Source organism: Diabrotica undecimpunctata, chromosome 5 (assembly GCF_040954645.1).
Source record: "Diabrotica undecimpunctata isolate CICGRU chromosome 5, icDiaUnde3, whole genome shotgun sequence".
NCBI classification, from domain to species: Eukaryota; Metazoa; Arthropoda; class Insecta; order Coleoptera; family Chrysomelidae; genus Diabrotica; species Diabrotica undecimpunctata.
This window is the reverse complement of record NC_092807.1, coordinates 138,408,061-138,432,238: the sequence shown is the minus strand read 5'-3', so window position 1 is coordinate 138,432,238 and position 24,178 is coordinate 138,408,061. Positions and strand designations below refer to the sequence as shown.

The following is a 24,178-nucleotide window of genomic DNA, read 5'->3' as shown; positions in this document are numbered from 1 at the left end:
TCTGCCTGCTCTCTCGGTTGGTAGAAATCTAATTTTTTCTCCAATCTTGATGTCACTAACCTAGTGAAGAGCTTGTATATGTGGTTCAACAGGCTAATAGGTCTATAATTTTTTAGATCCGTTCTATCTCCTTTTTTGCGCAAAAGCATGGTTATAGCATTGTTCCATTCTTTGGGCACATCTTTTTGCTGCAACCATAAATTAAACAGTTTCCTTAATTTATTTAATAGCATATCTCCTCCATTTACGATAGCTTCTATAACAATTCCATCCTCTCCTGTGGCTTTGTTATTTTTCATTTTTTTTTAATGCTTGCCGAATCTCATCTACCTTTAACTCTGGCATTAGTTTTGAACCTTGATTCATGATTTTCTTTGAGATGGCTGTTTGTATTCCTGTTTGATCTTCTCGTCTACTTCCATATTCCTCGTAAAACTCTTCGACAATCTGTATTAACTCGTCTCTACGTGATATTATTTCATTTTGCTTGTTTCTTAATTTATGAATTTCGCATTTCTCATTCGTTAGCTTTATACGTAGAACTTTTAGGCTGTTATTTTCCTGTATAGTGCGTTTAATATTATCGGTTTTAAATTTCCTTAATCTTTTCTGATTGCCTTCGAAACAGTTTTATTCATTTCTCTTAGAGTGTGGCTGTCTGCATTTATATCGCTTCTCATTTGTCTTCTTTGATCTAGCATCGGTTCAGTATATGGACTTATTTTACTACCTGATTTTCTTTTAGGACAGTGCACTCGGTGACTTTTTTGTAAGGCGTTTATGATGCAATTATTCAAGTCCTTAAGATCGTTCTCGGAGATTTCATGCAGTAGGAGCTTATTATTGATATGTGCCTGATATTGGTTGATATCTAATGGGGATGTCCAGATACCATGGTATTTATTTTTAATCATTGTTCCTTTCTCTTTTTATGTTGGTTTGGACTTGTATCTTTCGCTCGTATCATTCTGTGGTCACTGCTTGTGGTGAACTTGTTGAGTACTGTTACATCTTTTATTATTTGATTTTTGTCTTTTATGATTTAGTCGATTTCGTTCCTTGTTCTATCGTTTGGACTTTCCCAGGCCCATCTTCTTTGCATTCTTCTTTTGATCAAGTTTATCCTCTGTTAATAAGAATCAATACATTGTTAATTCTACATTTCTTTGTCTTACAGTTTTACTTTTAGATCAAGAACTGATTATGTACATTGATTGATATACGAAACCTTTGTCAATAAAGTGATAAAGTAGTAATATCCTTTGATTTATTTCTCTCTTTAACTGCCAATAATCTCACAGGTTAAACTTTTGTGTCTTAACTAGTGCCAATGGGACTTTTGTTTTCCACTTATATCTTTTGCATTTTTATGTACATGAAGGGAATCATGTTTTAGCTATTATAGCTACAATTTCCTAGCATTTCTGTTTACTTTGTTTTTATTTTTCGTGACTGTGAAAGTCCAGTGTACTAGCTGCCAAAAGAAGTTGATGGTCTGAAAATGAGTCAATACTATCGTGTAATACTGAAACAAAAACGTTACATTTCATAAGCCATATGTTATTCCCAAATGACTTCTTTTATGACAGGGGAATATTTGTTTTATTTTCATAATTCCACTTTTATCTTTTTTAACACGTATTTTTATTTCTTCGGGACTGTGAACAGTCTCGTAAACAAGAGTACCTAGGTATAGTTTCTTACTAGTTTAATTGCCTGGCTGAAATGATTAAAAATATTATACTCTTTTAGGTATGGACAAGATCAATGTATAGTCATCTCTGGTGAATCAGGGGCAGGAAAGACGGAAAGTACAAAACTAATACTCCAATATTTAGCAGCTATCAGCGGTAAACATTCTTGGATAGAACAACAAATTTTAGAAGCCAATCCTATTTTAGAAGCTTTTGGAAACGCAAAAACAGTGAGGAACGACAACAGTTCTAGATTTGGAAAGTACATTGATATTCATTTTAATAAAGATGGAGTTATTGAAGGGGCGAAAATTGAACAGTATTTGTTAGAAAAAAGTAGGATAGTTTCTCAAAATCCAGAGGAAAGAAATTACCACGTTTTTTATTGTTTGTTGGCCGGATTAGGGAAAGAGGATAAGAGGAAGTTAGAATTAAGTGATGCCAGTCAGTACCGGTATCTTACAGGGGTAAGTAAACTTATATATTTAACATTTAACAAATTCAGTGGTTTTAGTTGTATTAAATGTTATATTTACCAACTTTTTAGTTTAGAATTTTCTTGAAATTTATTTTAAAATGAAAAATAGTAAATGTAGAGAATTGGTAATAAATCAATACTAATTATAGATGTAATTAAAAAATATTTTACTTAAAATTCGCATCTCTTTCTATTATCTACTGGAACTACTGCAATAATTATAAATAATGACTTTCACGGTTTTATTGCGTTTTTGGCGGTAGTTTTAAATTTTCTCTAGAATGGGTTTCCCGTACTAGGCCAGCAGCGAATCCCCATAAAGTACTTTAGTTTTTGATAAACCCATAACTTGGCAACCGGTAAATTTGGTACTAAAATGTTTGTAAAGTGCCGATTTGGGTAGAGCAGGGCACAAGTAAGTTTTGCCTGACATTGCAGGAGGTATTCCTATCGCACGTACAACTTGGGACTATAGTTAAAGTCACACTGATAGAGCAATACGTCATGTGCTTGGGAGCAAATAAGTGGAAAATAATGTATTGAACATTCTTGTTTGCTGGTCAGTGTCGATTGCAAACACCCACAGGTTCAGACAAGCGTTCTTTGTGTACCTACTGTTCCATATCAAACTATGCTAATATACACACGCGCTTGTTGTCGCTTGTCAGCGCTAGCAACATGCGTTCTACGTGTTCCTACTGTTACTGGTCAAACGGAGGAATACTCTCTTTTTAACAACTGAACCGTTGGTCTATGAACACATTTCGCACTGTCAACCCTTTCGTTTTACATCTGCTTTTCAGTTCACCAAATGTATCCGTTCTAGAACCTTTTGTGAAATCTCCGTAATGTCCCTGATACACTGTAATGTAACTGATGCAATATTTCTGGCACTTTACTCTTATGTAAAATCAGTTATGGCTTTGATTTTCATTTAGCTTTCATATAGCTTTCAGTACCAGGAAAATCCATTGGCTCCAGCTCCAGTAGCTTTCAACTTTCTGAGCTACATGCGTTTATATCTTGTTAGGCAGGTATTTAAACTTTGGGCTTACAATTCAAAACATGTTTCTTGGGCATATTGTAGCTGTTGAGGTTACCATTGATTATTTGCTTTAATGCCAACAAAAGCTTGCTTATTTTTCGATTATAAAGCTGTTACGTTGGTAATGCAACGTAACAGGTTTATAATCGAAACAGGTTACAGTAGCAGCATGTAACATTATTTTTGGTTCTCTCCAAATCACTGGTACAGTAAACAGCATGTCTTGGCGGGTTCCTTTAAGCAAACTATGATATTTACGACAGTTAGGTGATAATATTATTTTCATGTTTCCGTCATAGAAAATTCACGAATCACTTAATAACACATTGAAGAAAATTTTAACTGTTACACAGTGTTATTATTATTTCACGCTTATAATTTTAATATTTTTTCATTATTTCGATATAACGCAGGTCCCTAAAGTTTTCGGAAAAAATAAATATCTTTTGTGTAAAACTTAGAGGTCGCTAGTTAAATGAAATTAGAATAATAATCGAAGAAACCATTGCAATATTTTGACTGTAAATAAATAAGCGAACAGAGCAACTATTAATTGTGAATAAATTACGAGAATTAACTGGCTTTACTCATTACTGTTATCTGTACAAAGAATAAACTTACCTTTTGTAATATTGGTATATTAATCATAGCCAGTGGAGTAGATTTGTAGTGTTGACCATCCCGACGCTATCCGAGGCACAAAAGACGGGACATGTCGATAGACTAAAGCTGGTTACTGCACGCTGCCTCGGTACGAAGTGTGTATTTCTTGAGAAGGTCAGAAACCCTCTGGCCACGCTTTGAGGTGGTCCGTAGGGCAAGGGTATACCAAATTACTCTATTATATTGCGATTTTTAATGGCAATAATTTTAACTAAATGGTCACCGAAATATAATACTTTAGAGCGGTTTCTGTGTTCACGCGACGTAATTTCCCAAAATAACAAAAGAGAAAGTCAAATTCTTTGATCTTAAAAACAGACTAAATGTGATAGCCAGTTTAACTATGAAATTTTACTGAATAGCTTCTTCTTCTTAAGGTGCCTTCTCCATTACTGAAGGTTGGCTATAACTACAGCAAATTGCTCTCTATCTTGAGCTGTTCTTAGTATAGAATGTGTGTCCATGCATGTCCAGTTTCTTACATTCTTCAACCAGGAGCATTTTCTTCTTCCTGGACCTCTTCTTCCTTCCACTTTCCCTTCCATTATAAGTCGTAGGAAGTTGTATTTTTCTCCTCTGTAAATATCTCCTAGATAACTCAATAACAAATAACTCAATAACTGAATAACAGAAAACAATATATTTTAAAGCAAATAAGTAGTTACAATAGACCATTAAATACGATCACATTATAGTAAAGAAAGAAAAATATTAAATGTAAAATATGCAAATAAATACTACATACTTTCCCAAACAAAATATCTATTTTCTAATTGTAAATTAAGTTTATTTTATAAACTAAATACAGGAAAGTAAGTCTACATATTTAAGGTTTATAATATATTTTTAGAGAGCAGAAAGAAGTCCGTGATCTTCGATCGCACGTAAATTTCTTTGTGCAATAAGCCTTTAGACTGTTTCTAAGTCGGTCTCACGAAATTTTGGTAAAATTCTTCACCTTAGCTGATCTTCATTTTGGGTTTCCCAGCCATTATTATACACCATTCGACTCAAAATAGCCCAAAACTCTTCTATAGGTCTCGCCTGAGGCACATTTGGAGGGTTGTCGCGCTTGGGAACAAAATTTATATTTTGAGCAGTTAACCAATCTGTCGTTCTCCTGGCGTACTGGCATGACGCTAGGTCGGGCCAAAATGTGATTTTATCATTGGGGTGATGAATATTTATAAATTGAACAAGCTTGGTAAGACACCTGTCAACTTAATTGTCAGCATTCAGAGATTCACCGCGAACACGCCCAACAAACGGTTGTGAAACCCCAACTTATGAGATGGCAACTTATCAAAATTTTATTGGCAAATTTCACTTTTCCCTTAAACTCAACTTCGTCCGATGCATCTTGTACATTGCGTATATAAAATCCGTCGTTGCCCTTCATTTCGGAATTGGATAAAGTAAAATACTTTTCATCATCAATAATGAGAATTTTACCAGGAAAATGAATACGTCTCAATGCACGGCAACATCTATGAATTTTTTCTAACCGGGCTGGTGTGTACTTACGAGCTTTTTTTATATAGTTTTATATTATACAGTCATTCGTGAAACATTATATATTCGGACAACATTTCGCAAAATCTTTCCTAATGGATTCTCCATATTCTGAATTAATCTCTGTTCCCGAACAGGAGTTAAAACTCTTGATTTTCCACTTTTGGGTAAATTAAGGCATGGTATACCATTTTTGAACTCTTTAATTGTCTGGTAAATCGTTGACACAAAAATATTTTGAGCACTAAAAATTCTTACAATATCGCGTTTTGGTACATATCCAAATAAACGATACTTTGACGAATATTAAATTTGTACGACATCTTAATAAACCGTATTTGTCAAAACTGACATTGTTTATATCGTTTAAGTTGTTTACTAACTTTGGTTTCCAATGGCAACTTGATCCAATGCCTCCTACCAATAATATTTTTAAATTTAAAATTTTCCGAAAACTTTAGGGACATACGTTATTTTAATGTTTTTATTTTCTGCATCCTCTAATTATTTTTTTTTATTTCTTAAAATATAAACGGAAAAAATGGTTACGTTACGTAAGTAACATAATTAACGTCTTGCGATTAATGACTAAAGCTATATGCAAAGATCTTCATTTATTTGGCTAATTATAATATAAAAGTTATTAATCTCCCAGCCACTTTATTGAAATTATTGTTATTAATTACCTCTAAGCTTACGCAACAGCATCTGTTATAGAAATTTATTTAACCGCATTTTACCGCTTATGAAATTATGCCTTTAAATATTTTATGTAAAGATTTTTTAATAGGACCAATCAGTATTTTTAATTCTTTTAAATACCTATATCTTTAAGATTTACACTGGTTTAGTATTTTAAAATCATTTTAGAGATGTTCCACGGGACATCTATACAATCATCTTTATACTGTCACTTATAAAGAATGCTTGTAACTACAACAAAAAGTTGGATCGTTCCTATATCGGTCTAGCCAAAGCAGTCTGAACATCACAAGCCATGTTGTTAAAATTGACAATCTGACTAGATAGTCAGATTCTGTAGATATCAGAAGATATCCACAGAAATTATGACATAATACCTTCAAAAGATTTGGTACTGAACTAAATATTGTTGTAAACTAATCTAAACAAAAGAAATCGCACAAACAACAAGACGTGCCCTCACGTTTTATACTGATGGAATAAAATATACTGATATACTAAAAGACAAAAGAACGTATGTTCTTCTTCTTCCTCTTTATAAGCAATTCTGCTTGTTCATTGGCGGATTAATACCTCTATGGAAGGTTGTCGCTCTTTTGCGCGGTCGTCCGATATTTCTTCTGCCGATTGGTGACTTATCTCTTGCTATTTTGACGGCACGGGTCTCCTTCATTTTGCTTATGTGGTTATTCAATTCTTTTTTTTTTATTTTGTGTAAATTCAGTTTTACACTGTGCGTTACATTTTCTTCTAATGTCTTCACTTCACTAATGTGTCTGTTTCGCCATATAGTGTTATTAAGGCATCCTGCCAGTCTATTTGCTTTTTGTACTTGATCTCTCACTTCTTTGTCCAGGTCTCTATAGGTAGACAGTGTAATTCCCAGGTATTTTATTTCCATTACTTGTTCAATATTGATGCCATTAATTTCTATTTTATATCTGGTTGGTTCTTTGCTGTCATATTAAATTTTTTTGCTCTTATGTTAAATCTGTGGACCAGTCTCTGCAGACTATCTTCATCTTGGACTAACAATATTGCATCGTCGGCGTAACAGAGTATTTTGATTTCTTTGTTTCCCATTCTGTATCCTTTTCCTTTGTTAACGCTTTTGATTTGATTTCATCCATGATCAAATTGAAAAGCATGGGGCTCAATGAATCCCCTCTTATTCCGCTGCCTATTTCTATAGGTTCTGTAAGTTGTCCATCTATTCTGACTTCCATTTTGTTGTTTTGGTAGATGTTTTCGATAGTTTTTATAATATTTATGGGAGCTTCTCTATTATACAGAAGATGGATTACATCTTTGAGTCTTATTCTGTCAAACGCTTTCTTTAGGTCAATCAGACACAAAAATGCTGGTCTATTAGACTCTAGTGATTTCTCAGTAATTTGCTGTATAACGAATATTGAATCTGTACACGATCTTTCACTACGAAAACTCTGTTGTTCATCTGCTAAACTTATCCTCTGATTTATTAGCACTTGTAAAATTTTAGATGTAAGTTGTAGCGTAGTATTTAACAAGTTTATACCTCTGTAGTTTTCTAGCTTTTTTTTATCTCTTTTTGAATAGTAGAATTAGTTCGCTCGTTCTCCATTCTTCCGGTATTTTATTGTGTTTTATAATTTTATTAATTAATGTTGTTAATTGTTCTGTCATTGCTGCTCCACAATATTTCAGTAACTCGTTTGGTATCCCGTCTTTACCTGCTGCTTTTCTGTTCTTCAGGTTTTCAAGTATTTTCCTAACTTCCAGTACATTTATATTAAGTTCTTCATTTGTGGTAATTTCTGGTGTTTCCGGTTCTAGTGTCGTTTGTTCTTCCTCTGCATACAGCTTTTTTAGGTAGGTAGTCAATCCACATATCCTTTTCTATGTGTTTTGGTTTTATTAGTTCCTTTACCTCCGTTCTTTGACTTTTTATGAAGCGCAGACTCCTTTTGCAGACGGAGTTGCAATATATAAATATGCGAAGTATATTTCTCGTTTTTCATAAATTCGTTGTCCTCTTTCTCGCGTTAGTCGTGTAATGAACTCATTCCTATTCCGAGGCATAATCCTGTTTCTATGAGCTGTAAGGTATTTAAAGTCTATCAATAGGGTGCTAGGTAAAGAGCAGGACGTTGAACTTACAATTAAAGAAAGAAAGCTACAGTATGACATCCTGCGACTCATAATGCAAGGAAAGATAGATGGCAGAAAAAGCATCGGAAGAAGACGAATTTCATGGCTCAATAACTTGAGAGAACGGTTTGGATGCAGCTCAAAACAACTATTTATAGCTACTGCCTCAAAAATTAAAATAGCTATGATGATTGCCAACCTCCGTAGCGGAGATGGCACCTGAAGAAGAAGAATAGAGTGCTAACCTGGCTGTAGACCCTCTCCTCCTTATCCGGGCTTGGGACCAGCAACAGTTCTGTCAAGCTGTAAACTGCAAACAGTCCTTTAAAAATCTGACAGGGTGCAATAAAGTATCTTTGCTGTTGGTGCCAGGACATATAGGAATTGTTGATCTGAAGAAACGTTTGCTCTTGCTAAAAAAGGAGCAAATATTTCTTTTACGTACACCTTTTTTACCTACGATATTTAAGTTCAACCACGATTTTTTCCCTTATGCCTTTTCGTGTACTGAAAATGTAATATGAGATGAGCAAAAAAAGAAAATTTAGAATTGAACCGAGTTCGTTTTTCTAAATCGAATTTTCCTTATGGGTCCAAACATTTCCAAGGTAAAATTTTTCGTTTTCACGACCAGCCATTATGCCTTTTTTGCAGGTTCTTAATCTTGAAAACTAACAAACTTTCAAGTGCCACGAAGGAGTACATTACGGACACTGACCTATTAACATTACATGTTTAGGTCATAGGATTTCATCTTTCAGTAATCTCAAATTCATAAGGGATAAAATCGTAACTGAACTTCTATTGAATTTCGCCGGTCTACTACACTAGAAACACGCTCGCTACCTCGCCCTCGAGTGCAGAAACAAGACAAAAAGAACACAGTATCTACCAAAAAAACCGCCAAAAATTAATATTTTTTGGGAAACATGAAAAAATAATAAAACAACTCTGACAGTTGTTCTGACTTTTGATTTCCAGAGATGGTCTTATGGTAGATCTACAACAGTAGTCTTGTATTTTAGAACTTTTGAAAAGTACGATTATATATTGAGACTATATAGCAAATTCTTTATGATATCTAGTTCAGGTATCTTTACTACCTTCAAACTTTATTCGGCTGCATAGCGTTAGAAACTGTTTAATATTTGATATTTTAAAAATTATATAGAGTTCTCCAAAAATATTTTACTATAAATAAAATTAAAGCTTTTTATTGTTTTTTATCCTATATTATCGTATGTTTTTTATTTACAGGGAGGATGCATAAAGTGCGAAGGAAGGGATGATACCGCAGAGTTCGCAGATATTCGAAGCGCCATGAAAGTTCTTTTATTCTCAGATTCGGAAATATGGGAAGTAATGAAACTCCTAGCAGCCATTTTGCACATCGGAAACATCAAATATAAAGCCACCGTTGTAGATAACTTGGACGCGACTGAAATTCCCGATCCTACAAATGTCCACAGAGTTGCTAATCTTCTAGGAGTTCCCGCTCAACTACTAATTGATGCACTTACTCGCAAAACCCTTTTCGCTCACGGTGAAACAGTAGTTTCGACCTTATCCAGAGAACAAAGTGTTGACGTAAGAGATGCTTTTGTTAAAGGTATCTATGGCAGAATGTTCGTTCATATAGTGAAAAAAATTAATAAAGCCATTTATAAACCTAAAGAGAGGCAAAGAAGCTCAATCGGAGTTTTAGATATCTTTGGTTTTGAAAATTTCGATCACAACAGCTTTGAACAGTTTTGCATAAATTTTGCAAACGAAAATCTTCAACAATTTTTTGTAAGGCATATATTTAAACTTGAACAAGAGGAATATAATCTGGAAGGTATTAACTGGCAGCATATTGAATTCGTTGATAACCAGGATGCTCTTGACTTAATTGCAATCAAACAATTGAATATTATGGCACTTATTGATGAAGAAAGTAAGTATATATATTTAAAGATATTACGGTGTCCACTTTCTTCCCTCGCACAATATTTTCTCAGACGTTCTCTTCGTCTGTTAAACCTCCATTCTAAGATGATACTTGATTTTTCTAGAATCTTTTAGGTCGACCTCTCTTTCTTCTTTTTATGTAGTGCTCCACTTTCTTATTCCTCTATCCACTTCTATATACTCAAATATTTTTATCTAGAAATGTTCTGTCTTATTTTATTATTTATTTTTCTCACTAATGTTCAGGTTTTTATACCTGTACTACAAACGAAAAAAAAAACATCAATAAGAAGGGCAGATGATCTTAAAAAACACGATGGCGCAAAATATATACAAACTCAGTAGCGTCCCAAAATCATAATTTTATGTGGGCAAGATACATTTTTCGAGGCACTCTGCTCGCACATAAAGACAGATTTTTTAAAATAAAAAACGCAGCAGAAATTCTTTACTAGCGATAGGAACGCAATTTCAGGGGAATGCCCTTTTTTATGTCAGCGGTGACGTGCATTCCAGCGGGATTTCTCGCGAGCAATAGCGACCCAAGCACTTTTTTCGGCGCGTTCATGGCTTAGGTTTAAGTAATACATAAATTGTCATGGTGCGAGGGCCCTGTACAAACTGCTATGATAAAGAGTATTGGAAGAAGAAAGAGGAGCCCTATATCCAAAGATGGATGTTTGGGGCAGTTGGAATAGGGACTGTGGCTGTGGAATTTTAAAAGTCTATCTTATGACCTCTTTGTAGATGATGCTGGGCCAGGTCAGAAATTTAATAGGAATTACGGACCGAAATTTAATGCTCATATATTCTTTTTTGAATGTTAGATTGGTTTGACCTATGTAAGATCGACCTTCATGAACTCTATGATGTTCGTTGCGAATGTTTTCTTCGATGAAGAATGATGAGTATAAAAATTGTTTTTAAATTTAGTACTTCACCTATTTTGTTAATGACACTCTCGATATGTGAAAGAAAAGCTTTGATATGGTCTGTGTGATTTTCTAGATTGAGAGTGAGTCGGAGATAGATGTTTGTTGATGCTCGTATTTAAATGATTATCATGGTAACCGTTTTGCATGAATGTAGGCTTCTTTATACATGCAACTTCTTTGGATACAGATACTTGCATTGCCGCAAATATGTATTGATCTGGAAACAAGGGTATTGGTCACTGAAATAGTTTGTGAAGATGGATGATGAGATTAAGAATGCAAGTAGTAATTGGTATGGGTGAGTTTCGGAAATATAAAGTGAAAGAAACCTTGGGTTTGATTTTTTGTTAGCAGGAAAGACAATGTTAAATTAATTTCTATCTCAATCGTGAACTGGGTACTCGCATGTATATCATTTAGATGTGTGAGAAAATAAACCAAACCATTCTCACCGTTGAGCTAAATTACGAATGTTTTGTCAGTATGTCGGAGCCAACATGTGAGTTTGAGCATTGATGAAGACTCGGATTTCAAGATCTTTTATGAAGCCTACTAAGGCACCTGTTGTTTGGGAAATTTATTTTTGAAGATTAAATAAGTGTCGAATATTCAATCTTTAGTGAAAAGTAAGTGGCCTTGTTGGTATTGTGTCTTGCTTACGAATATTTAGAGTTTTACCTATAGAATTGTTTATGAAAAGTGAAACGATGTTGAAACTGACTAGAAAATCTAAGGGTAAGATGCCGAAAATGTCTTATCCATCGAAAATTAATAAAGCAATATCCTGTTTTTCAATTATTGATCAACCATTAAGGCATTATCATCATCATAAGTGGCTCGACAATCCGTTGTGGATCTGGGCCTGCTCACAAAGAAGTCGTCACTCCTGTCGATTCCTGTCAACTTCCCTCCATCTTCTGACACGTAGAATCTGCAGGTCTTCTTCGTGTATTCGTGATCTGACATCCTGGCAATGTTTCCAGCCCATCTTAAGTCTCTGCATTTTAACGAATTTCACAATATCTGGATCGGTGTATAACTGATATAGTTTAAAGTTGTATTTTCGATGCCATAGTCAACTTTCATTTACGGCCCCAAAAATCTTTCTAGGAATTTTTCTCTCAAAAATACCAAGAAGTCTTTAATCATTTTGAGATAAGGTCCACGTTTAGCCCTATATATCAAAATCGGTCTTATTAAGGTCTTGTAGATATTGAGCTTTACTGCACGTTTTATATTTTTATTTTTTAAATGTTTCTGGAGACCTTGAACAGTTCTGTTTGCTATTGCTCTGCGTCTATTTATTTCGTCGCTTGGCGTGTTTGTAGCGTTTACTAGCGATCCAAGATATGTGAATTCTTTGACATGCTCAAAGGTATGGCTGTTAATTTAAATTTTTTGTTGGATATTTCGGGGGTTTTTAGAAACCCACATATATTTAGTTTTTTCCTCGTTTACTACAAATCCTAATTCACTTGCCTCATCCGGAAGCCTTGTAAAACCCTGCGCCATGTCTCTCATACTTCTGTCCACTATAACTATATTGTCAGCGAATGCAAAAATTTGCGTCGATCTAGTTCCACTCATTCTAATATTTAATTATCTGATTGCCTTTTCCAAGACAATATTAAACAGGAGACACGCCAGCGCGTCCCCCTGCCTTAGACCATTATTAATGTCAAAGAACGTTTTCTCCTTCAATTCTAACGCATGAGCTTAGGTTTTGCATTGTTAGTTGGGTCAACTTAACTAACTTAGATGGGATCCCAAAGTCTATAATTGCATTATATAATGCAGTTCTTTTCACACTGTCATAGGCTGCTTTGAAGTCAACGAAGAGATGGTGTGTCTCTAAGTTATATTCTAGTGACTTTTCTAGAATCTGCCTGTGCTTGAATTTGATATGCAGTGAACTTTCCAGCAGTAAATCGGCATTGATATTGACCAACAATATCCTTTGTAAAATGTTTAAGTCTTTCAAACAATACGTTACCGAAGATTTTATACGCAGATGATGCAACAGAGTTGCTCTATAGTTCTTACACTCCAGTTAATCACCCTTTTTATGCAACGGACATATTATTTATACGGACATATATTATTCCCTTTAGCTACTTTTCTGGTACCAATTCAGTCTTCCATATAGGTACTATTAGTTTATCGATTGCTGCAAAAAGTTGATCAAAACCTCTCTTATACATTTCCGAACAGATTTCATCGATTCCTGGGGCTTTATTGTCTTTGAGTTGTAGGATGGCATTTGACACTTATTGTCAGCGTATTCTTTTGTTGGGGCTTTACTGTGTAGTGAACGTTATAGATTTTGTTGATTGTCCATGTTGTAACCTCCTTCAATATCGAGCAGAGCCCTGGCTCCAACCATTAAGAGAGTCATAATTTCTTATGACTGTCTTTAAGCTTATAAAGAGGCAATTAGAATGTTAATTTTTTAGTGTAATATTTAGTGTTTATATTTGTTTATCCTTCTTACTCGACGAAAAGAGTAGAAAAATTATGGTGATTTACATGGGTAAATTGTTAATGTATTAGTGGAATATATATATATATATATATATATATATATATATATATATATATATATATATATATATATATATATATATATATATTTCTAACGTTGCCCGATAATAGCTTTGATTTAATCGATCTCGACACTGACTTCATTTTTCTTTGTTAGAGGTCGCTAATTGCATACTTTGCTACATTATCATAATTGCCAACTATATGGTGCGTTGTCTTCTCATAAGTATTCCTGATAAAAGGTAAACCTTGAAAGACGTGTAGGGGAATGGTGACATACTTGAATTGAATCGAAACACAACTGTCTACATTTATTTTCTTCATATTATGTTTCTATATTTAAGCTTCTCTTACTTTTTTTAATGATGATTTAAATCTCTAGGTTATAATTTATTAATTTATTGATATTTTTAAGGTAAATTTCCCAAAGGAACTGATCAAACCTTTCTGGCAAAACTACACAAGCAACATGGTCGACACAGAAATTATCTCAAGCCTAGATCTGATATAAACACTAGCTTTGGTTTAAACCATTTCGCAGGAATTGTCTTTTACGATACACGTGGATTTTTAGAGAAGAATAGAGACACTTTCAGTCCAGATTTACTACAACTTATAACTATAAGTGGCAACAAGTTTTTACAACAAATCTTTGCTGATGATATTGGAATGGGATCTGAAACTAGAAAGAGAACACCTACATTATCTACTCAGTTTAAGAAAAGTTTAGATTCGTTAATGAGGACATTGTCTAACTGTCAACCGTTCTTTATTCGGTGTATAAAACCTAATGAGTTCAAAAAACCGATGATGTTCGATCGAACGTTATGCTGTAGGCAGTTACGGTATTCTGGTATGATGGAAACTATTCGAATCCGGAGGGCAGGTTATCCTATAAGACACAGCTTTGCTGAATTTGTGGAGAGATACAGGTACTATAAAGTTAAATATGATAAAACGGACGTAGCTCTTAATGTTTTTTTTTTCTAGGTTTCTCATTTCTGGGGTTCCCCCAGCTCATAAGACTGAATGCAGGAGTGCAACTGCAAGAATTTGTTCCTTAGTTTTAGGAAGATCTGACTATCAACTCGGCCATAATAAAGTTTTTTTAAAAGATGCTCATGATCTGTTTCTGGAACAAGAGAGAGATAGGGTGCTCACCAAAAAGATCCTTATTTTACAAAGGTAAGTTTCTAAAAAAAATTTTATAGGAAGACTAATTACAAATTAGTCTGATTGTTGAAAAATAGCAGTTATAACTTTTCCAATATGTTTTTAAGCATAACACAGCCAGACAACATTTGACAAATATTCGGACCCAGAGATCAGAATATACTTTTCAGAAGCTTTGTTTGTGCGCTGAATCCGAATCTCCTAATCCAAATTGTCAAATTAGCTCTGGTTTCTGACGAAAAATAACAGTTTTTGAGGTTATGTTGCAACGTAATATAATCATAGACATATAATACAAATAAACTGAGCCTTGCAGTGCAACGTCGTTACAACGCAGTCCCTGTTCCTCTTTCTAATAGGCCGAATTTTTTGACCACGTGACCTAAATGCCCAATGGGAACTTCACGTGGTCGATAAATCCGGCCCTTTAGAAAAAAATGCAGGGACTACTTTGAGCATCGAGCAAAAAGACAAAAGAAAGAATCTAATCGTTATGAAAAGGAGACCAAAAAAGTGGCCTCTGATGGCGGACATATCCGGAAATGCGAATGCGCCAAATTTAAATTTCATGACACTTCACAATAATCATACAGTGGTGTAGGGGTTCTAATTTATCTATTTATTTGTTATATTACATAATAGTAATATTACATAATATTAATACATAATACACTTTTTTTAACACTAGAACATAATAAAGTTTTAATTAAATAGTAACAATAATAGTCTATAAAATGTGAAACAATTGTTAAAAAACTTCAATAAAAAATACAAATAATCTTTCATGTGATAGTTGGGACAAACATAACATCAGCAATAACATAACCCAACTAAATTTGATTTCTTGAACAAGTAAAGAGTCTCTCTTTCCTTGTTTAATGTGGTCTCTCAAGATGGCACTTCCTGTCTAACAATATTTTTGCCCCCACTACCTTTACATTCCCTCTTTTGTCTTTTTGCTCGATGACTTTGAGTCAGTTTTCTCGTATTACCACTACCAATCTTATATCTTTTAACACTAGTCTTCCTAAACATATTCTTATCACTGTTAAAGTGTATACGTTTATTATCATTGTCCAAGTTATTTGCAGATTTTTTTCCTGTTCCTTGTCTGGCCCGTACTTCGTTTCTGCTCGGTACATCTGCAATTTTTTGAACTTGCTCATTCCACTAATTTTTATTCTTTGTGGCTCCATCTTCATTCATTGTCGTCCTCTGTAATTTTAATGTTTTAATGAGATTTATCACGGTATACTTCTGATAAATGTTTGAATATTCTGTGCTATATTCCTGTTCTTCCAAAAGAATATCTTTGATTTTCTAAATGATGTGAGGTATACCTAGACTAATACGAATGCCACGAGCAAGAAGTTCTTATGTTCCACAAGTTTTCTATAGTTGATAGGTGATTATTATTTATTTAATACTCTATGTGTGTCTTTGTTTCGGCTTTCTTTTTTTTATGCCAATAATCATAATTCTGTTACCATTTTTTATTAAGAAATATTTGGCTTATTTTTTAAAGTTTTCTAGTTTCAATTTAGTTATTTCTTTATTGACAATTATTTATTTATATTCATAATATTTATAACATATTATTTTCAACAAATAATTTTTTAGGTCAATACGTGGTTGGGTATACAGAAGACGCTTCCTTCGCCTAAAAGCTGCAACGATAATAATCCAGAAGTACTGGAAGGGTTATATCCAAAGACAGAAATACAAAAAGATGCGCTTGGGCTACACTCGTCTTCAAGCGCTCATCCGGGCCAGAGTACTTTCCCATCGGTTTAGACACTTACGAGGACATGTGGTAGGACTACAGGCACACGCCAGAGGATACTTGGTGAGGAGAGAATACGGATACAAAATGTGGGCCATTATTAAGATACAGTCGCATGTGAGAAGGATGATAGCTCAAAGGAAATATAAAAAGTTTAAGTTTGAACAGAAACGCCACGTGGAGGCTCTTCGGCTGAAGAAGAAAGAAGAGAGAGAGTTAAAAGACGCTGGTAACAAGAGAGCTAAAGAGATAGCAGAACAGAATTATAGGTATGTACTAATATTTTTTTAGGGGAAATTAGGTAATTCCTGATAATTAATGTTTCATTTGTATTTATTTATTATATGTGTCATCGGCATTGTATGAATGTAGGTATGTATTTCTATTATTTAAGCGTTCTATAGAATGACAGATGCTATTTAGGTAATGTATAAAAAATGTTAAAAGAACTACCATTTATCATCTACATAAATGGCAATCCTAGGAAAAAGAATTTAGTGGAAGAATTAAACGAAGATGGTCCGGATAGAAGGTAATTTTGATGACTTCAACACGACGTCGTGGTGACGTCATTATACAACTGAGTGCAAAACAATCGACTCAAAAGCGAGAATTTGAGAGTGCACCTCTTGTTTCAATGTAAGAAGTATGAAAATAAAAATACGTAATGTGCAAACAATAACTTTATTATTGAACTTACGTAACCTGCTATTGCATTATTTGGAGGACGCATTATAAAAACAATGTGCAATACAAACAGAATTTCCTAAATATCCATCATTGAAACAAACGCAAGAAAGACGGTTTGAACGGAGAAATTATCAATTACAAAAAGGCATTCCATTGTTTTTATTTATTTTTATTGACATTACCACCCCTACTCCTAATTACACTTTCTAATCGATTTGCATCCAAGCACGAAAACCAACTCGGTTTTCCCATCCATGGAAATGACTGTCCAAAACATACAAGAACCGACTCCATATGACACAGCTTCTCGACACCTCTTGTAGTTGCCTTGTAGGCAGATCCTACTTTCGTCGGAGAATAGTACCTGACTCTATTGATAGTCGTCACAATCCAGATGTTCGTGAGCAAATTCTAATCGCCTTTGTTTTTGGGCTGCAGTTATCTTGGGACCAGTAGGTGCCTTTTTGGTGTCAGTTTGGCTGCCTTCAGTCTCCTTCTGACTGTCCAAATGCTGGTAATGACACCTCGGACCTCTCTAAGCTCTTCTTTGAGATTAGCACCAGTCAAATGTCGATTTCTCAGTGATTTGGATACAAGAAATCGATCATCTTATTCGTTTACGGCTTCCTCCTTATCGGCGGACATAATCACCAGTATCTTGGTACCGACGATAAACTCGGAACATAGCTGATAGGCTTAAATTTAGTCGATTTAAAAAAAATCTTCAAGGTTTTCTTTTTCCTCTTCTGTTAGGGGTGGCTAACTTAAATGTTCTACCCATCGATTTATTATATCTTTCCTTGCTGTTAATAACTCTCATTTCAGGCTTCTTCATTATTTTATAAAAAAATGAAATTATCCAAACGGATTAAAATTTCAGAACGTTTTCGGTATCACCATTTCGTGCACCATCCATCATTAGCAATTGAAACTAGCTTCTTCATTAGTTCTTTCCATTCCATTCCATTTTTTTTGTTGGTTGACGTTAATTGATAGATTAGTATACAAATGTGACAAATAAATTTTTCCATGTTCGTATTATGTTTATATACCTGCTCACTTTGGTCATGTTCTATATTGACTTTTTTATTTGTTAAATTTATTAATTAAATAAATGTATTTTTAATTTTTAATTGGTTATTTAATGTTTATTTCTTAGGGAGCGAATATATCAACTAGAAAAGAAAGAAATGGAACTCGAAATGGAAGAAAGAAAACTCGTAGAAGAGAAGAAAAATAAAATCAATGAAGCAGCTAGAAAAGCCGATGAACCGGTGGACGATTCAAAATTAGTAGAAGCCATGTTTGATTTTCTACCCGATAGTTCAAGTGAAGCACCGACACCAGGTAATTAGTTACTTTTTTTATCCAATTTAATGATGTAGTAGTGTAAGACACTCTCTAGAATTTTTAAGGGGCATAAATATGCTGCCCTAGGTAAAGTTTCTATAAACTGGCCATGTTGTTTGTTATTTTTCTAGTTCTAATATTTACATACGGTTCGCCGTCAGTTGTTTTATTATTCATTGCTCGGCTTCTTTTACGTCGCTTAGATCATTAATTTGTTTTTATGGATAGAATTTCCAAGAAGAATGTTGTCCAATTTTTTTAGGTTTTTTCGCTTATTGGTTCATACTTTCATCATCATCATCATCATTTTGGCTTTACAACCCTGTGTGGGTCCTAGCCTCCCCAAGAGTTTTTCTCCAGTCGTCCCTATCCATCGCCTTCCTCCGCCAAGCACGTATTTCCACATTTCTCATATCTTGGTCTATGTTATCTAGGAATCTTGTTCTGGGTCTTCCTCTTCTTCTTTGACCAATAGGTCTATCAAGGAGCGTTTTTCTAGCTGGGTCGGTTTGCTCCATCCGCATTACATGGCCTACCCACCTCAGACGTCCTATCTTTATGTGTTTTACGATATCTGGTTCCTGGTATATCCTATAGAGTTCGAAGTTGTGTCGTCTTCTCCAGACACCATTTTCATTTACCGCTCCATAGATGCGCCTTAGTATTTTTCTTTCGAAACATCCTAACATGTTTTCATTGCTTTTTGTTAAAGTCCAGGTTTCTGAACCATATGTTAGGACTGGGCGTATTATTGTTTTGTAGAGTTTTACTTTTGTATTTCTTGATATAACTGTAGATTTAAAAAGGAGATTAAGCCCAAAATAGCATCTATTAGCCGTGCAAATTCTGCGGTTTATCTCTGCGGTAGTGTCATTTTCAGTATTGACGAGCGTTCCCAGGTATACAAATTCGTTAACTGCTTCGATGACGTCATTTTCTATAATAAGTGGCCGTAGTGTTTGTGGTTGCGTACCTATTTTCATGTATTTTGTTTTGTTGGTGTTTATTATTAAACCCATTTTTGTAGCCGCTTCCTTTAATGCTACGTACGCCTCTCGTGCTGCGTTTTCCGTTCTCCCAACAATATTGATATCATCAGCATATGCTAAGATTTGCACAGATTTGTTATATATTGAACCGGTAGTTGTGATTTGTGACGTACGTATTACTTTTTCCAGAGCTAGATTGAATAGTATACAGGAGAGTGGGTCTCCCTGACGTAGCCCGTTATTTGTTTTAAAAGGTTCAGAGAGTTCCCCCTGGATTCGTACTTTGCATTCAACTTTTTCAAGGGTTAGTTTGGTTAAACTTACCAACTGATTTGGTACTCCTAGGTCTATCATTGCTCTAAACAATTCTCTTCTATTTACAGAGTCGTAGGCTGCCTTGTAGTCTATAAATATGTGGTGCGTGTCTACACCGTATTCCAGTGTTTTCTCTAGAATTTGTCTTAGGGTTGAAATCTGATGAATTGTTGATTTACCACCTCTGAAACCAGCCTGGTATTGTCCTATTATTCGCTCTGCATATGGTGCCATACGATGGCATAGTATATTGGAGAATATTTTATACGCTGCATTTAGGAGCGTAATTCCTCGATAGTTAGAGCATTCAAAGATATCACCCTTTTTGTGTATGGTGCAAAGTATTCCAATATTCCAATCATTGGGAAGGGACTTCTGTATCCATATTTCTTTTATAAGCTGCTGTAGGGCTATTATGATATCGTGGCCACCTTCTTTATATAATTCCGCTGGGAGATTATCTATTCCGGGTGATTTGTTTCTGGCTAGTTTGTTTACAGCGTCTTTAACTTCCTTGGTTCATACTTTACTATTGATTATCCTACAAAAGTATTCAGCATCCTAAATTCTATTATTAGTGGCAGAGCAAACTAAGTTTTACTTTGTACATATGTTTAGTTTTCCTAGGAATTATCATATTGATTTGAAGAATATTACGATGGAACTCGGATGCTTCATAGTTACTTAACTATGGAAGATTATGGCAATCTTTTATCACCATTATTTCGTTATGCTAATAATAATAAAGAAATGTGCAACTTAGAATACCTACTTAACTTTCTTATAAATATTGAGCCCCTAAACCATAAAAGAGAAATAGTACAGTGTACAAAATGCCAACGTTATGGGCGCACAAAGAAATACTGGTACCATAGACCGAGATACGTTAAATGCACAGGAGACCATTCAAATGAGCTATTTTCACGTAAAGAAAGGACAGCCAATATAAAATGCATATTTTGCGAGGGTAACCATCCTGTAAATTTCAAAGGTTGTTCTGTCTACAAAGAATTGCAAAAAAAAACAATATCCGACCCTTAGACCAAAACAAAGTTCTCCTACACCTCATATAAATTATGGACACTTACCATCCGGTATTAATTATGCTCAGATAACAAGAAATCAGCTACAAGAAATATTAAATAACAGAATTATTAAAAGTTCAAAATTCGAATGATATAGCTGAACTTAAAAACATGTTAAAAATTCTTATGGAATAGATGGGAACAATACTAAATCTTCTTAGCACTGTCGTGATAAAATTACCAAAATAACTAAGTTGCTTAAAATGGCTATATGGAATGTTAAAAGGCTAGCAAAACATGCATCAGAAGTAAAAGTATTCATTATTAACCATAATATAGATATCTAGCATGTTTCTGAAACCCATTTTACATATTGAAGCTATTTTAAACATTCGAACTAAATTAACTACTAAACGAATCATCTAGATAAGACGGCACAAGGAGGAACCGCATTTATTATTAAGTCGACAATCAAGCATCACAAACAAAACCAATATTCAAAAGATCACATACAAGTAAACAATATAAGCATAGAGGACGAGCATAGTTAACTCACAGTTTCTGCAATATATAGCCCACCAAGGCTCTTACCAACTAGCGAACAATATGAGCATCTGCTTACTACACTTGGCAACAGATTTATTGCGGCTGGTGATTATAATGCCAAGCATACACAATGGGACTCTAGATTAATAACACTTAAAGGTAGTCAACTATTAAAAGCAGCAGAAAACAAAAGTCTTGATTTCATATCAACAGGTGAACCAACCTATTGGCCAACCGACAGAACTAAAATCCTTGATCATTTTGACTTTGGAATTCCCAAAATTTGCGTGTTGGCAAACTCTTATCTTGAATTCTCCTCTGATCATTCTTCAACTCTAATCAGCACTGGGGATGTTCAAGTATTATGTAAGCACTATAGGGCAAGCAGGGTCTTCGCTTTGCTTGTATTTGATGACATGGGGGTAGTCTAGATGCATCAGCAACAGATATTTACTTTTTACACATATTATATTACCAACCACAAATTATATTTATGGTTCAATTAAACAAAATGAACGTGGCGTTACAATTAATGAACATTTAGAAAGATCCGATTTCGAGTTGCAGGAAATGTATTAGCTGAAGTCTAAGAAGTAGACTATTTAGATTACTAGACAACAAGTTTCTTCCTCCACCGGTAAAAATAAAACAAACAGTTGATAACTTGGTTTTGGATGATGGAGGACAATTTCTTAATCTTCCAGACAATTTAGCTCTAAGCTTAAATGCTTCAAAATGAAGATATGAAGTTGAACATGCAAAACGTGTGGCCTTTATTATGCTTCCATCAAAACATTAAATCGTAATATTTAGAAGATCCATAAAAAAGTTAACACGCGCACTGATATCAAAGTTAGATCAATAAGAGTCGCTGATCGTCGTGCTAATGAACTGATGTGCAATATTCAAAATTTAGAGCACCACGATATTGAATGGCTCGATGAGAACGACGTAGACATTCCAAAATCGTATGAAAGTGAGTAGACACACAAAATTGAGCAGCAAACATTTAATATCATCGAAAACTTAGAATCACGGATTCGGGTGTCTGAAGACTGTTAATTGTTTTTTTTTTTTTTCAAAAAAAAAATTATTGAATTTATTAATGTTTATATTTTGAGAACCATTTCCGAAGTGAAAATTAAAACGTCAATAAACTTATTTTAAACTTCAATTGTGGCTTATTTCCATTAAAATAGTAATTGCTTTAAGATGCCACAAGAATATTAAGATATTACCAAATTAAAAATATTTGACATAATTACATTATTGTATTTTTAGGTAGAGAAACTTCAGTGTTTAACGACCTGCCATCCAGGCCAGCAGAAAATGAAATAATTAGTCCTCTTACAACAGCCTCAGATGACGAAGAAGATCTTAGTGAATTTAAATTCCAAAAATTCGCAGCTACATATTTTCAAGGCAATGTTGGTCATCAGTATTCTAGAAAACCTCTGAAACATCCGCTACTACCTTTGCACACCCAAGGGGATCAACTGGTAAGAATACTCTTATTTCTTAATTTCTTATTTTAAAATCATAAAAAAGTATGTTTAAAATTTGACGATGAAATATAACTACAATGATACATTTTAAGGGTTTTAAAATAAAAAAATTTATTTAAAAATCCTTTATAAAAGGAATATAATTAATTATATACCTTTTATAAAGGATTTTTAAATAAGTTTTTTATGATACATGGTATACAGCCAGCTGTAGGAACTTAGTTCCCTTGTAAGTTTTAAAATTGTTTGTTTCGGGCGTTTAGTATGTATCTGCAACCTTCTCCTATGTGGCATCTCTATTGAGGTTGGTGACAATTATGGCAAATTCGTTTACATTCTGGGCTGCTATTTCCGGTGGTGTTCGTCCAATCTCTTCTGGATATTAAGTGGATACAAATTACGAGGTTAGATTGATATTAAACTAGCCTTTGATAGATGGCGCTACTTGATACCGAATTGGTTTCGGTGTTGACATTTGCCATTCATGACATGACGTCTGTCAAAATTTTAAGTTTTAAAAACAATTAGTTTGGTTAGGTCAAGCAAATTTTGTGTTTTCAGAGAAATGGAAAAAGTCGGTAATCGTTCGGTGAATAAGTTCCTCCACAAAAAGGGTAAAACGAATGTGCAAATCAAAGCGGACCTGGACGAAATTTATGGTGAGGTTGCACCTTCGTTAGCAACAGTAAATTTTGGAAAGCTGAATTTGTTCGTGGTCGTACGAATGTTTTTGATGATGATCGTCCCGGGTGGCCAAATGACCTTTAAGACCTGACTCTTTAAGACCTCTATTAACCTGATCGGTTAATAGAGGTCTTAAACATTTCCTACGAACGCGTAGACAATATCATTCACCATCATTTGGACATGAAAAAGCTATCCGCGCGATGGGTGCCGCGTTTGCTGACAATCGATCAAATGCAAAAACATGCGACCACTTCGGAGACACTTTTGGCGATGATACGGCGCGATCCGAAGGATTTTTTTCGCCGATTTATCACCGTTGATGAAACCTGGGTGCATTATTACACACCGGAAACCAAAGAACAGTCGAAACAGTGGCGGAAACGCTGCAAAGGGCCGCCGAAGAAGGCAAAGAGTGCACATTCGGCCGGCAAAGTGATGGCGACTGTTTTCTGGGATGCGAAGGGC

General features: G+C 34.5%; 1 protein-coding gene across 1 annotated transcript in view; it reads left to right on the top strand.

The window, feature by feature from the left end:
• Positions 1–24,178, top strand: part of ck (unconventional myosin-VIIa ck) — a 215,250-nt gene that overhangs the window by 101,508 nt on the left and 89,564 nt on the right. The window contains exons 5-11 of the mRNA XM_072532811.1: positions 1,753–2,161; positions 9,482–10,160; positions 14,066–14,582; positions 14,641–14,835; positions 16,444–16,875; positions 18,456–18,643; positions 22,803–23,020. Of these exons, the coding sequence (XP_072388912.1) occupies positions 1,753–2,161; positions 9,482–10,160; positions 14,066–14,582; positions 14,641–14,835; positions 16,444–16,875; positions 18,456–18,643; positions 22,803–23,020 (2,638 nt within the window). The remainder of the gene's footprint in view (positions 1–1,752; positions 2,162–9,481; positions 10,161–14,065; positions 14,583–14,640; positions 14,836–16,443; positions 16,876–18,455; positions 18,644–22,802; positions 23,021–24,178) is intronic.